Source organism: Boleophthalmus pectinirostris, unplaced genomic scaffold (genome assembly GCF_026225935.1).
Source record: "Boleophthalmus pectinirostris isolate CB_2022bp ecotype Guang Dong unplaced genomic scaffold, ASM2622593v1 HiC_scaffold_13, whole genome shotgun sequence".
In the NCBI taxonomy this organism is placed as follows: Eukaryota; Metazoa; Chordata; class Actinopteri; order Gobiiformes; family Gobiidae; genus Boleophthalmus; species Boleophthalmus pectinirostris.
This window is the reverse complement of record NW_026571036.1, coordinates 12,985,888-13,002,506: the sequence shown is the minus strand read 5'-3', so window position 1 is coordinate 13,002,506 and position 16,619 is coordinate 12,985,888. Positions and strand designations below refer to the sequence as shown.

The window sequence follows — 16,619 nt, the reverse complement described above, 5'->3', positions numbered from 1 at the left end:
TAAGTCTTTATTTATAGAGCACCTTTCACAGATAAAAATCCCAAAGTGCTTTACGGAGTGCAATAAACAACATGGATGGGAATAAAAAAAGAGATTACAGACACAGTCGACGAAAATCTTGTCTAAATAGCAGTGTCTTGAGCTGCTTTTTAAGAGTTAATGGAGTGTGATTCACGAAGGGCTAGGGCCAGGGCATTCCATAATTTGGGGGTGTAATTTATGTACTAGTGTGACTGCAAACTACTACTGTCGCATACAGCTTTTAGATACTACAAGTTTCTCAAATGTGTCATAGATGTTAATTATTTGATCATTTACAACTCATTATCATATAGGACTAATAATTCTACATAAAAATAAAAAGTACACACCGTAAAACATATTGTTTATTTATCAACAATTGAACAGTATAGGAATTATGTTTGACCTACATTCCACTGCATATTGTTATAAGGAATGCAAACGCCATCATTACAATGAGATACTACAAACTATACTCACAACAGGGGTGTAACTGTACATGTATTCATGCCAAACAGTTTCGCACGGGACATTCAGTTCAGTGCAGGGCTGTGCGCACGAGTGAGTTCGCGCAATTTGTGTGTGTTTACATTCACCACTACATGTGCAGCAACACGGAAGGCCTGACTCTTGAATATTCACAGGGGAACTCGTCCGTGATTGGGGTGGAAGAGTTTCCCACAGCGCTTTATAGTTAGGGCGGCCACCTTGACAACAATTGCTCCCACCGCCTTGACTACGTTTTCCCAAACCATGTGAATCCTCGCAAAACTACGGCCAGTCGCACCCCAGTCCTCACTTTTCGCCTTTCACCCCTTTCACAGCATTTTGCATTTATTTTATTTTCCCGTTCGTATAATGTTAAAACAAATTGTTGGTTTAATAAACACACAAATAAACAACAAGCAAATGACCGAAAATGAACTGAGCCTTGATTTTTATGTACTGTTACACCCCTACTCAACAGTACTATGTACAGGTACACATTACTATTGCTAGTACCAGGAGAGAGGGACAGAGGGTCTACTGTCTCGAACCCCAGGGTCTTAGGGCCTAGAACTGGAATCTCTGCCTATTAACATTATAGGGGAGCCCATGTGAGGTTTCTTGCCCCACACCCCCAAATTTCTGTCGACGGGCCCGGCTAGTACTACTCTTCTATCACTACTATTTGGGCATCATGGATGGATTACAGAGCCAACTGCATACTATGATATTCTACTATATTACAAGCTATGGGACATTCCACCAAGAGCACACTACTACATTTTATGGGCGTAACTACTACTGCTGTTACTATTCCTAATTATACTGCTACTACTAATGTTACTACTGCCAAATACTTCTGCCAACGGGTTGTGCCTCTTCATACTGCACACTACTACTGCATATTTGAAGTACACCTCGCTGTCACTGTCCACTGACTCCAACTTGAGCACAGCAAAAATGTAAAATATCTTCCCGGGGTTCTTCCTTGGCTTGAATTCCTTCTTAAGTCCAAATATGGGCACAGAGTCCATAGTTTCCATCCGCCAGGTGACCACGGGATGTTCCATATCCGGCAAGTGTGAATCATACGTCACTTTAATCATACATTGGGCATTTCCACTTGTTTTTTGGAGGGGGGGGTGGTACATAACCCACTTCCTCCTCTGCCCCCTGCCCCTCGAGGAGCACTGCAATGCGGATGAGGATATGACCATTCTGGGCACGTTTGCTAGTTTCTTATGGTGGTCCGATTCACATGCGAACTCCTGCCTTTATGTGATACAGCGGTGGAGTTGATTGGTATTCTGCGGAGAATTTCGGGAGTCTAAAAATATAAGGAGAGAAGCGTGCCGAATGCCGATGTCCTTCTCTACTCAACCAAGGAGGAGAGAGTCCAGAGGGAGGCAAGATACTGAGAAGTAGTACTAGGGCTGGACTAGTGAAGGGTGTCTGTTACTGTAATTTTATGCAATTTCATACCAGAACAGTAATTAATTCAGATTAGAGGTGGGAGAAACTGACTTCAGTAAATCATTTTTTTCTTATTTATAATCAGATGACATTTTTTTGAACTCCCCCCCAAAAAGTGTGTACATATATAGGCTGAGGTTTAAGTACTGCAAGTGAATGAACTGAAAATGAACCAGAAAAGTGCAAACCTGGTCCGTGTATCATTCCTTCTTTTGCATTTCAATTAAGAACGAAAAACAGTAGAATGGGAAAACAGCTTGTTACTTCATTATTCTGTTTTAGTGTCAAACAAAAAAAAAAAAAAAAACAGATTTCAGCCTCTGGTTTATTTGGCCAGGAAGTTCTACTGATAGAAGCACTTACCTTAAAATTTTTGCAATTTTGTGGACAAACATAGCGAAATGTTTACTTTTGTGTCCTAAAAAGTAATTGTTGAACTCCATGACAAGAAACGGGTAGCAGCGATAAACTCTCCTTTGTTCAGTTGACACCAAAACTATAATAAACATTGTTTTTATTACAGATTCCAGGACAAATAAATCAGAGAAAATAAAAGAGAAGACAATTTTTTGATGATGTTATTTGAAATAAACTAAATCATTTTTTTTGTTTGACACTAAAACAGAATAATGAAATAAACTCTTTTTCCATTTTATTGTTTTTCAATTCTTAATTGAAATTCAAAAGAATGAATGTTACACGAATCACACATATCAGTAGTTAGGTTTTATTTGGAAGACTGCACGGCAAGTTAAATTTATTTTTAATGAACCAATTTTTGTAGATTTTTTATTGAACTTTTAATTCATGAGGTGGCATTACGCAATTTATTATTTTTTTTAAGCTTTCTATCACGTTATAACATTTTTCCCTCGTCATGCCTGAAGGGGTTTTATGTCGTCCATGCATGTTTGAGTAATCTAGGGATCTCTCTCATTAAAAACTAAACTGAAGCTTATTAAACATGTCAATTATAATATGTAGATTTTGGCAAATATAACATTTTCACAACAATAAATGATGTTTGAAATAGGTCATGTGTTAACAATAATACACACTCCATAGAAGACAAGCTATAAGACAAACTAAAACTTAACTCTGCACCCCAAGCAACAAGAAACACAGTGAATAGCATGATAAAAGATGTCTTGAGAAACAAATGTGCGGCATCAGTGCTAAAACAGGTGTGTATCTAGCTTACTTGCATTCCCCAGGGACGGAGCAGCTGCCATATAACAGGTTGCATCCCTGTTTGCAGATCGCTGAAGGAGAGAGAGAAATAAGAGCATTAGAAAAGGTGAGATTCAAATCCCAGCAGGAGACACTTTACAGTTACATTTCTGCATCCCACATACTGTACTGTAAGTGTATTCTTATGGACTAGAATAAGGGAGCTTTAGGGCTGGTTTAGGGCTGGTTTAGGGCTGGTTTAGGGCTGGTTTAGGGCTGGTTTAGGGCTGGTTTAGACCTAGTTTAGACCTAGTTTAGACCTAGTTTAGACCTAGTTTAGACCTAGTTTAGACCTAGTTTAGACCTAGTTTAGACCTGGTTCAGACCTGGTTCAGACCTGGTTTACTCTTAGTGTAAACCTGGGTAATACACTGGTGTAGTCAATGTCATCAAATAAGAATACAGTACTCACATTTATGACTTGTAATAATTTTAGTATACTTTGGAATCTTTTATTTGGGCAGAAAATAAAAATACTAGACCAAATTAAATCTGAAGTCAGTCAGTCCATGAATGCAGAAAAATATATAACAAATTCTATTCTAATCTCATTTATGCTCAAATAAAAGACACAGACAGATCAATTTTGACAATTTTTGAATCTACATCAGGATATTAGCGCTGATATTGAAAAATCTTGCTGGATCAAATACCAGTTCAGTCGATATCCTGGCTGGATATATGTATCGATGTAATAACAATATTTCCTGGTGGTATTTGGCCCAGAAAGTCTCATAATCTTTGAACTTTTATTTATACAAAGTTGTTCAGTAGATACTTGAGAGATAAATAACAGCTACATAACACATTTGGAGCTAAGGCTACGCGATTTTGATTTGTGTGTCAAACGATCTCCAAACTCATATAATCGAGTTGAAATGATTTTAAACTTAACAAAGTTTATTTTCGGATATTTTTTATATAAATAAGTATATTTATTTTATTTTTTATATATAGACATTGTAGAAGAGCTGAATATATAGTTTATTTTTGACACATTTATGTTTTTCTATGCCTTATTTCATGTTCAGAGTATATTTTATACATCGCAAAACTGCTCTAAGGTTCATATTTGGAGCCTATATTTATTTTCAATTTGAAAGTTTTTCATAAATTATCAATAACAAAGTGTTTTTTTTGAGAGAGAAATGCATCGTGTAACTGAAAAAATAATCGTCTGAATAATCATGATTTCAATATTGGCCAAAATAATCCTGTTAATGATTTTTTCCATAATCAAGCAGCACTATTTGGAGCAGTTTCATCTAATTTTATATTTGTTTAAAGGAGATAAATGCTGCTTTCAATCACTGTTCTGAAGCCACTTAAAGCCACAGAACAGAAAAAGCATGGCATTAGATAGTTCCATACAATATAAGGGCTATTCCATATGCTGATATTGTATTTATTTAATATTTAATAATTTGTTTATACCTGGATAAGACATGGGCCGGTTCTTTCTAACAAGACTGCGTTGGGACAGTGAGGCGAGTGACCCAGGGACAACTTTATAGCCTGCATGTACCATACCACCCCCCCCTCTTAAAAACAAGCAGGGCCCTCCTCCCCTCCCCTCCTCTTTTCACCTATGCTCCTCTAAGGTCACCAGGGTGATTTATGGCGGCCCCCCACCCTCACGGCCCCTCCCACCAGCTCCTCCGTTACCCTACGACGTTTTTACATCAGCGGGCGACGCGTACTGCATTTCAACAGCCTTGTTCGTATACACAGGGACCTGGAGCAAAGACATGTGGTGGAATAATCACACTGGAGCAGGTTTGCGATGGTGACAAAAATTAATGTCTGGACAATTCTTTCAAAATTACTAATAAAGATATACGTTATGTGCAATCCTTTAATGTGCTAAAATGTACCTGCAAATGCCTTGGTTGAGGTTCAAGTATCGCCTGTTGGGAAGATTACACTCCAAGTTTTAATAACATTTTTCTGTATCCACACCTGTTTTGTTTGCTATTTGCTGATTGCGTCCTTATTATCATTTTGCAAACAACACATCTCCCACTTCTAACGGACATAAATTTAACTATTAAAAGTGTTTGCGATATTTAAAATGAGCATTAAAAGGGCCTGTACCTATATTTTTCCCCCATATATTTCATTAAATTTGTCTTGCCCCAGCATAAATATTTTGCATAAGCAGCTCTTGAGGTCAAAACTAGGGATGTAACAAAAACGAAATATGACATTGTATCGTAAAAATTTCAAAATAATATCGTGGATCATCACAATATATCAAATTACAAGTTCCTATGCTTGAATACATGGTTTTACAGAAGCAACAGCTTATAAAGATAAGGATCTACATATCCCATGATTCATTTCAGTGAAGAAAACATGAAGAAATATGTTTTTGACTTTTTGAATTCTTGGGATTATGATGGAAATAATTCACAAATAAATCTTGTCAAGGTATTTTAAAAGCAAAGAAGTGTCCTATCTACAATTATATCAGCCTCTCCAAAATATCGCAATAAATATCGGCCCGTGAGATACATATCATGGTAATATCGTAGCAAGCAATTTGGATATCGTTACATCCCTAGTCAAAATAAGTCCCCTGTGTACTGTCTGCCTCTAATTATATAACATTTCATTGATAATCAAAAAGTGTGTGTTAGCATGCTAGTTGTTGCTGCTTTACCATAAACGGCAAAACTCTGGCCTCTATAAAGCTGTGAAACAAGCTCATAAACTCATCCTAGTGAATAATTAGGATGCTCAGAATGCATAAAATAAGCGAGGAATAACTTTGGATCACTGCAAACTGCTTTAAAAAGATGAAAAACGGAGCTAGTTCATTTTAAAGACAGTAAAAATCAGCTACACTCTCAGCTTTAACTCTTGAAATTCAAAATGGTGCCTTTAAACCATTTTGGATACTGTACAATTATTGAGCAATTTGTAAAGGAAAATCCTATTAAACACAAATCTATCAAGTTAAGCAGTTAATCCATGCCACCTGCCTGCTTTTTCTTGTTTTGTTTTTCTTTTTACAAGCAACACAATACACCCGCCACCACATAAAGTAATAGCTAACCAGACAGCCTAACCATAAACCCAGTCCCCTGCTGCTACTGTCCCATCACGTCTATGGTCCTGTGTCATTGATGCACTAGCAGGCTCCCAGCGGGACACTGTATCTGGGACCACCCCATGGACAGTGACTGAGTGCCCCCACACCAAAATCCCCATCACCCCCCCTCTCCATTTGGGCCTCACCTGTCTTGCAGTCGGGGCCCATCCACCCGTCCAGGCAGACTTGCGCCCCCGATGGCTCACAGCGGTAGTGTCCGAAGTAGTCATCGCGGGGCACACAGAGCTTGTTGCACTTGTTGCCATAGTAATTCTCGTCACACCGGACCCGGATGCGGTAGACTATGTGCGCCGTGGTGCCGTCGATGGTGATGGTCTGCCAGCTGTCGCCCGGGTTGATCATGCCGGTGTGGGTGCCCCGCTCGATCAGGAGCTCGTCGTCATCTGGAACACAAGTACAAGAGATTTTAGCAACAGTGGAAATGTCAGGGTATTTTTAAAATGTGTGTCAAAAACAAAAGCATAGACTATATTTATAAATGGACATAGATAACGCATTTGTCCGCAAATAAATTCCTATTCTAAATATGGAATATGCTCCAAATTTGCCCCTATGACTGCTAGCCTCGTAAGTTCATTTTGGCTGGAGTCGAACACCACAGGTGAGGCCACACTCCCTTAGTCCACTTCTTTAAACAGTCTATGGTGAAAAGCAAAGTGCTAAAATAAAGAACTACACAGCTGGTTTACAGCTGGTCATATGTAATAATTGTAATAAGTAAAGATCAAGCGATATTTTTCAAGGCCAATGCAGATACCGAATGTACAGAATTCAGAGAGAATACAATTTCTGATAAGGTTTGCTGATATTTTTGGGCAGATATTTTGATTATTTTTTTAATTTATGTAATGGAATTTAAGTTTGTAATTAAATGCATTACAAACTCACCCACAAGCATTTTTAAAATCACAAACCTATGAGAGACTTTTGTGTGTGTTCAAATAAAGCTTTATGTGGTGAGTATCAGCCAAACCACTGTATATATTGCGCTTGCTCCAATTATAAGGGATCAGTTATGTGAAATAAAAATCACATCACTTTATCTCATAACTTTTAATATCCAAGACTGAAACTTCAATAAGACACAGATTAAGATGATTTTACAGAACAGTGACTAAGAGCTCCAAGTGTAATCACAGACAGTTGATTGACAGGTAATCTGTCATAGTCACAAGTCTGTTACTTAGACTCCACACAGAGTGACAGCGCACCATCCCTCAGCCCAGTCTACTCCAATAACCTCACAGAAAACAAGTCTGGGAAAACTGATGATGATGCCACCATGAGAAATGCCACACTGAACAGTAAGAGGTGGAAACTGTACATAATTCATGGTTCCAAAAGTAGTTGGATTTGAAAGTCTAAGAAAACAAAATGCCCCCACACTTCACATAGAGCCATTGTCACAGAGCGCTGGGAGTTGCTCCATTAGCCCGACATGCCAGCACTCACATTAAACATTGTTTTTCTTTGTGAGGCTTGCTGCTGAAGAAAGAAAGCCATCTTTATCACAGTGGGATCGACGCGGACAAACAATTGTGTGGAAATAGGGGTCTGTGATTTCCTCTGCTCCATGGCTTTGGGCTGCAGCGCACCACACATATACACACACTTATACAAACACGTACATACACACACACACACATACACACACACCTTCCTCTGCTGGGGACTGACACAATGTCAGACTGAATTAAGCAACAATAACAGAAATAAACCCCGGCAGTTGCCAGATAGAGAACAATGGGCTCCGGGCTCGAGCCGAGCCGGTCACTTGGTGTCTAAACAGTGAGCTGGGCGCCCAGGCCTCCACTTCCTGCTCGATAAACACAAGGAAAACAGCCGGCTGCCTTTCCTGCACAGGGCGGGGGGCGGATGTGATGCTGGGGACGAGGAATCTATGAGCAACCAACCCCGAGACAGGGCAATCTGACAACCTGCCCCATCACAGACCAACCCGAGCAACCAGTCCCATCACAGACCAACCCGAACAACCAGCCCCATCACAGACCAACCCGAACAACCAGCCCCATCACAGACCAACCCGAACAACCAGCCCCATCACAGACCAACCCGAGCAAACTGCCCCATCACAGACCAACCCGAACAACCAGCCCCATCACAGACCAACCCGAACAACCAGCCCCATCACAGACCAACCCGAACAACCAGCCCCATCACAGACCAACCCGAACAACCAGCCCCATCACAGGCCAATCTGAGCAACCAGCTTCATCACAGAGCAGTCTGAACAACCAGCCCCATTATGAGCTAGCAAGACATGAGGCTGTGCTGACTCAGGGCAGAATAGCAGGTGACTACTACACTACTTGTACTTTACCTGCTGACACATAATGCAGGTTTTAAGTTGAAAATACCAATGCAAATCGATTCTAAAATGTTTGATCTGTCCTTCACTATCTCCTCAAGCACTATCTCAGCCAGAGTAGGGTTGTCAAAAGTATCAAAAATCAGATTTTAATCAATTCAAAAACTAGTAGCAAAACTAGATACCCCATTTGAGTTAGTATCGATACCGGAGAAACACACACCACCACCACAAACAGTATAAAACTGGACCTTTCAGGATGAGTTTCATCTTGCAACATTAAGCCACTGTTGACATAAACAAACACCTGGATCAATACCACTAGATCTACACAGTACAGTAAAGTTATTCACATAATTAAAAGTACTAGAAATGAGTCTTTCAGTCAAACAAACAAAAAAGCCAAATCATTACACAAGCATTAGTTTTGTTCTGTGCCTTTACTGCAGTGGGCATACCTCCACACTTACACAGTACATAAAGAAGATGCATGGATCTCACTTCCCACACAGCGTTCCCTCGCTAAGCACCCTGCAATTGCATAATCTGGGAGCAATTTAATGTACAGCCCTTTAAAATGATTTCAAATTAGACTATCAGAACCGGAGCCCTCATTTCCGAGCATGTTGAGTCACATTACAGCAATGAAAAATGATTACAAGCGAGGAAAGGAATCAAAGAGGCCTGAGTCAAACCATGTATCACCACTGAAGTAAGAACAAACTCATACCACAATAACGCAGGTTTTGAATGACCTTATTAGACATTTTAAATCACTATGAACTATGTGATAAGGAGGATTTTAAGTCAGTGGAACTCAGCTGATGTGGGACCACAAGAATGACCCTTCACCTTTTGAGTAACACAAGAAATATGCACAAAACCCCATGTATTAAAGTATAGAACTGTAAGCACTGAGTGATAATTTTGCACCTTGAAGGCACTGAAATAAACAAACTGCTCATCCATTCACACACACCACACACACTAGGTGAGGTGGGCTTAGGCTACATTTACACACAGCCAGGTATGTTGAGAAACGAATATTTCCCTCCCTGTTTTCCAAAATAACATTGTGCACACAGCATCATTTTCAAAAAAGTTTTTGTTTACATCAACTTGCATAAATACCATCAAGCGCCATCATAACTATGCCAAGCCGCTGAAGGTACCTGGATTAGATTCAAACCTGTAGCATTTATTTCATAGGAGTTATAAGTATTACTCAAAAATACCTTAAAAACTGCATTACTGCACGGGCTCGCATCTCCACAGATGTGTTAAAGAAGTGGCAAAATCACTGACCTCCGAGCCCTCATCCATCTCTGGTCATGGATATGATCCATCAGTTGTGTCAGCAAATGCAAACACATGGAAAGTGTTTGCACCAAAAGAAATGCAAATGCTGCTCTGAATGCTTCATGGTCATCCTCATAGCAAAAGGTAAACACTTGGTTGCACTTTGAGCACGTCAGCTGCCCAAAACTCCGTTCATCTCACTTTACACGCAAACGTGAAACCGTAGTTTTCCAGAATCTCTACCCTAGCCGGAGTTTTTAGAAAGATTCGTTTTCAGAGGTGAACTTGCTGTTTGCATGTAAAAGATGAGTACAAATGATGTGACGACAAATGACGACAAAGTACGTGTAAATGGGGCCTTAGTGTCTTGCCCAAGCACATGACGACAGCATTCATCCGTGGAAGTTGGGATCACACCAACCAAACTGTGGGCCTGACCGCTCATGTTTATGTTGAGAGTAGGATTCGAACCACCAACCTTCGGATCAGTGGAAAAACGCTCAACCAACTGCACTACTGTCACCCGTGTTATAACTAATGAGTATCCTTGTGAACCTGAGGAAAAGAATTAACAGCAAACATAATAAAAAAAAAAGCTTCTTTGGTATGTCCTTGTGAGTAATTTTTCCATCATTGTTCCTATACAAAACCGAAGAGGAAATCCTTGGAAGAGCGAAAAGAATTTATGCAGTTTGGCGCTCTCTGTACTTAATGTTCAACAAGTGACAGGAAGCTATTAACCAGACCAAACATCAAAAGTACTGACAGAAAATGTATGAACAGAACGAACAGAACCGGCACACACACACACACGCACACAAACACAATCTAATCACAGAGCCCTAGTGTCCAGACTCATTCCTCCTCTATTGTCCCCACCAGTGCACGGGCTTTGAAGTATCAGACAAAACAGGATGCTAAGACTTCATATAGCCTTCAGCGCTATGCTAATGTAAGGTGTGAAAAATGCTGGGATGTAAAAATGCTTTTGAGAAGTATAAGTCTTATTTAATGATCTAATACAACACTGGTACTAGAATCAGAGCCAATACTTCTTGCGGGTATAAATATAAAGTACCTGAACTTGAGCCAAGAGGAGTAATACATTTTGAGATGGATCCTTGTATTATTGAGGTGGTGGTACAGCGAGTAATTGTTTGCATTTCAATGAGAACGCAATCTGTTTAATTCCCAAACCCAAAAACATACTGTTGTGTTCCTGAGCAAGACATGTTACACATAGTAATACTGTACGACTAACTGCAACAGAGAAAACATTCATCTTAAAAAATTTGGTGATAACCCTTGAGGAAAAATAAAGCTTGCACAAGTTAGGGGTTCAGTTTTCATAGGTAATTTTCAACACTGATGGATTATAGGCGTGGGCCGAGATACAATTTCCACAAGATGAGACACGAGATTGGATCTTCGAGAACGGGACAAAACAGGATTTGACATTATATAAAATAAATTGTGAAATCTAGTTCCCAATTTTGGCTTCACCATTTTTGATTGACCTTATTTAATGTTTCTCTTGTCGTTGCTTTTTGAGACTTACTGCTTCTCAAAAAGTGTAAATCGTCCAATTTTTTATCCAATCTAAACATAAAAAAATGGACACGAAATTTCACAAGATCATTTTTCTCATGTGTTCACAATCTTTTTTCATGAGATCTTGTCCCATCCTTAATAGATACGTTTTTTAGGTCGATACAAAGGCCTTCAAATGGACTTTCCTGGTAAAATATTTGTTCATTGGTCCACATTTCATACTTCACAACCTTTTTGAACTGTTCTAACTAATTTATTACAGTAAACATGGCAGTAATTCATTGATAAGGGAACGTAAAAAGCTAAATTTTGCCCCATCAAAGCTGATCTGACACATTCAGTCATTGAACCCTCACTCACTGGGCCCCTTTCCTTCCAGACTGTGCTACTGGTCAGAGAGTCCACCCAGCGGACATAACTCAGGCAAAACAGGATACAGCTGGTCCATGCCAAAATAACTGTATGAACCCAAGACGCGGGTTTGATTTGAGACAACATGACAGTTTCTAAGTAGGTAGGGGTGCATAAGAGGTAGAGGTGGAGTACAGTAGCCAAATACTGCACTTAAGTAAGTCCTCAAGTTGACTTCACAAATACCTGGGCTGTAGTCAACTCAATTCTTGGATTGCAGAAGATCTCAAAACTATCTATGATCTGACCAAATGTGTCACCTGCTCAAGTAACCACAAGAGAGTTCATATAAAAATAATTGTACAGAAGTTATATTAAATTATGTTGCAAAAGTGAACTTTCTTTCTATGGAAATGTTATTACTCTGTTTCGAATGTTCCACAGTATGACTTTAAACAGCTCTGCCTTACATTTATTCGATTGCAGGTGATTTTATAGCTCAAAAAACACCTAGAAAAACTAGCATTCTGACTGTGAGCAGGGTCGCCTCTCCACAGATCTGACGTTTAACTTGGTCTGATTTGGTCTCCATGAAGATAGAAAGGTTTAAAGCCATACTGTGACACATTCCACACAAATCAATAACATCTCCATGGAGAAAAGCTGCACAATCAACTTTTAAAAACCTTATAACCACAATAAAATAATTAGTTAAAAAAAATGTACAGATTCACATCAACTAAGCAACAACAAGGACTATTTCATCATCATATTTCATCATAATGTAACACTCCAGGGAGATAAAAATATAATGCAGACTGTATCTTATTGCCCATCTCTGATAACAAGTTTAGATGACAGCTCAGATCATCTACGTACACAAGACTAAATAAAGCCTGCCAACATGCTCTTTACGTAATTTAAGTAATGGTTCAAAGCTACACCCCAGAATGCAACAGCAAATAATTCAATAGAACTCAATTAGAAAACAAGGAAGTAGTTTCACCAGCTGCAAGTTAACTAATTATAATACTACATCAGGTGTAACTATTTGGATTTGGAAGCTTGCATAGTAGTTTACAATGTACACGGACAATTTCCTGCCAGGTTAAAAATAGTGTAATGAATGAAGATGACCTATATTTAGGAAGTGGACTTACTGCTGCGGCGCGTGCTGTTGTCCCAGTCCCAGGCTTCTACAATCAACGAGAAGGTCCTCTGGAAATAAAAAAACAAAGCAATATTTAGGATTGTGTGGTGATAATATTAAAGTATTTGCAAGTAGTGACATATTAAAAGCAACTTGTAGCATCTGAAAATTATGTTTTTCTTATGAAAGTTTTGAGAAAAGTGCAAAAATTGAACTTTCTCAAAGAATTCACAACTAATAGTAGGGAAAATTGATAAGACATGCATGAAAAAATATTTAAAAAACTGCAATGCTGAGTAGGTTTTTATGAATTTTATTTATTTGTAGTCATTATTTCTGACACAAATATGATTTGGTCCGTAGTTAAAAAGAAAAACATACAAGGCAACCTAATTAGTCACTAAAAAGTTCACTAAAAAGTATGGAGTTTCTGTACCCAGTGCTTTCTCAGAGCATATCATATGAAATGTATTTTTATTATATATTTTAACAACATTATTTTTACTCATTTTATATGGATTACATTGTTAGTATTATTCCCCTTGCATTTTTGTTAACAGATAAGTAAAACGTTTTGGTGGTAAAGGGAAACAAGAGTAAAAGAAGTCTACTAGTAGCATCTAGTATCTTCAGAAGTATAATAGTACAAGTTAATTATTTTGCAGTATCATCGCTTTGTATTCTTCCTCTGCTCACAAGCCATACACAATACACACCCACACATAGCTGAAGCAAAAATCGATTTTTTTGCTACTACAGAGTCTCGTAGGCAGCGTGGTCCCATTACTCCGAGGCGCGCTTGAGTTACAATGAAACCCAAAGACTGCAGGCAGATAAGGTAAAGTACGAGGGTGGGGAGATGCCAAAAGAAGAGATGGAGATGGAGATGGGAAAGGATCTACCAACTTTCCTTACAACCTCCTTGGTGGAATTCGGTAAGATGCTTCGACTTAGCCAGGAAAGCATTCAAGCTAATAAAAAGGTAGCAGGTAGATTAGGTAGAGGTGGGAAGATGGAAGTTAAGGGCTACCTGTGTCTTGCTTTTGCTGTTTAGCTCAGAAATTAACTCAAAATAACCTTATTTTAGCATCACCAAGCAACTGAGATCTCTGGCAAAAGAGCTGGAGTGTACATCACATTTACAAGCACATTGTACAGTTAGACGCAAATTAAATGACTACTGGAAGCAATACAGAAAAATTGGAAGACAAATTTATCAAGTTGTCCAATGATAGTTTATAAAAAGATCTATAAAAATCCAGATTAGGTACTGATTTCCAAAAGTAAAGTTCTAAATAATGGCAATCCATGTCAAGAGTATTGGATGCATATTTTGGTTTTCTCATATTATGCAGGACAATTTGGCCACAAAACTTAAATAGAATAAAAATAATCAATGAAACCACGTATGATCGTAACTGTATGAGAAAGCTAAGGGCACTAATGTCAACCAATCAAAACATTACAGATGCCCACCTCATTTAAAACACATCTCAGTTGGCGACTTGGTATCTAGAACTCACATACTCAAACCTACAAAATAAGTCCCATTAAAAAGGTGCATTGTTTAACTTTTCTGGTTTGCTTTGTCTGAAATCTTCCACAGTATGATATTAAACCTTTCTATCACCACGAAGACCAAACCAGACCACGTTATAGGTCAGATCTGTGGAGAGGCAACCCCGTTCACAGTCAGAATGCGTGTTTTCTAGACATTTGTGAGCTATAAAACCACCTGTAATTGCATTTATGTAAAGTAGAGCTGTGGAACAATCCAGGCATAGAAAACAAGCAGAAGTTACACAGCACACCTTTCAACTCATAAGAAATTCACACAAACTGGATTTACCCTGATGATGTCAACCACACACTTGAGACAATACACTGGACAGGTACGATGTCTCCAGACAAGGTGCCTTTGCCCATATTAGCCGAGGGAGAAGCGGTGGCCTGGCTTTGTCCTTGGTTGTCAGACAGTGAGGTAAATCAGCAGCTAAGGGGATTATCTGGTTTCACAGTTCACACCAAGTTATGCTTTACACTTGACCAGCAGTGAAGATATCATGCACCACTCACCACCACTCGCCTATACTTAGAGCCGGCCAGCACACACAGCTCAGGGCTCAAGGGGAGGCATCTGCCCATTGTGCTACACAGACAGTTGGTTTGTAGTAACTACCAGGTAAATATGTGAAGTTGTTGCATAGGCTGCAAATACGGAAGTAAGTGTTGTGATTGCACATGAGAAACAGAAAATATTATGGAGGGCCGGGCCAAAATGCTTAACTCAATTCTGTATAATATTAATTGTATTTCTTTATAAAAAGCAGTAAATTGCATTATTTTGATGAGCTGGTCAGACTGGTTAAAGTAAATGTTATAACTAAGCAATGATAAAGTGAGGTTGCCGAACAAAAATGTCATTTAAAACAACACCTAAAATAAAAGCAATACACCTTTAGTCCACGTATGAGGTAAAATTATAAAATATGTTCATTTTGTAATTCCAAATGATCTTAAACAGGCTGGTCAGAGTCAACCAAAGAGCTGTATGTGACCCTGGAGCTGTACAACTCCCAGACTTGCTGTAGAACATGTTTGCAGGTCTAAACTAAACTACAGGGTTAGCGATTGTACTTTTCAATTACATATTTTGTGGACATTCTATTACCTAAATAGTTTGTGTTTGAGATTTGATAATCCAACTACTCATACTGCAATTTAGACTGAGATTGCAGTATATTGTGGAGCTGTATTTTAAATTAATTTTGTTGATAAAATAACTGGGATAGGGTAATCCATAACATTCTCAGAAAATAGTCATTTATAAAAGTGTTATAATGCACATTTATAGTCTCTTAAACTAAAACTTGCAAAGTAAAATTGTTTACCATACAATGTAACTATTAGGCCTGGGTATCATTCAGAAATTGCCTATAAGAACCATAGGCCACGACACGGTACACATCGATACACTGAGCTTACGATTCCATACGATTCAATACAATATATTTCAATTTGATTCAACACAGTTCAATAAAAATAAAGGCTAAATCATGGCTGTTATGCTAAAAGTCATAAACCACTTCTTGAATGAATGAAACAGGCCAATTTTTAATTAATCAAAACAGTGAAAATATCAAATATGTTGCATAAATTTGTTTCCTTCCACTAAACAAACAACATAACTGTAGCTCTGTAACAAAATAATTTAGTAAAATATACCAAAAGATACTATTGGTGATATATCGATACAGCAGCCCACGATATCGATACTGTATCGCCACATTAAACTATACGATATTTACGATTGATATTTTTGCACACCCCTAGTTATTATGCACTTTTATATTCTCTTAAACTAAAACTTCCAAAGTCAATTTGTTTACTGTACTATATAACTAGAACCATTTAATTTCATGGGAGCTCAAGAACCACTGTTCAGTAAAACTTCAGAAGCTTACCATGTTTTATGCATTACACTTACAACCCAAACCGTCAATGACATATCAATAACAAAACAAAATCAGTTGAACTTCCTGAAACTTTTCACCGCACACACGTGTCTAGTTTTGCTAATGAAATACATTCACAACAGTCATCATATCATTAGC

General features: G+C 38.5%; 1 protein-coding gene across 1 annotated transcript in view; it reads right to left on the bottom strand.

The window, feature by feature from the left end:
- jag2b (jagged canonical Notch ligand 2b) overlaps nt 1-16,619 on the bottom strand; it is a 68,413-nt gene that overhangs the window by 27,094 nt on the left and 24,700 nt on the right. Inside the window, exons 3-5 of the mRNA XM_020929798.2 lie at nt 13,016-13,073; nt 6,451-6,708; nt 3,182-3,242 (exon numbers count right to left, since the gene is read on the bottom strand). Coding sequence (XP_020785457.2) covers nt 3,182-3,242; nt 6,451-6,708; nt 13,016-13,073 — 377 coding nt within the window. The remainder of the gene's footprint in view (nt 1-3,181; nt 3,243-6,450; nt 6,709-13,015; nt 13,074-16,619) is intronic.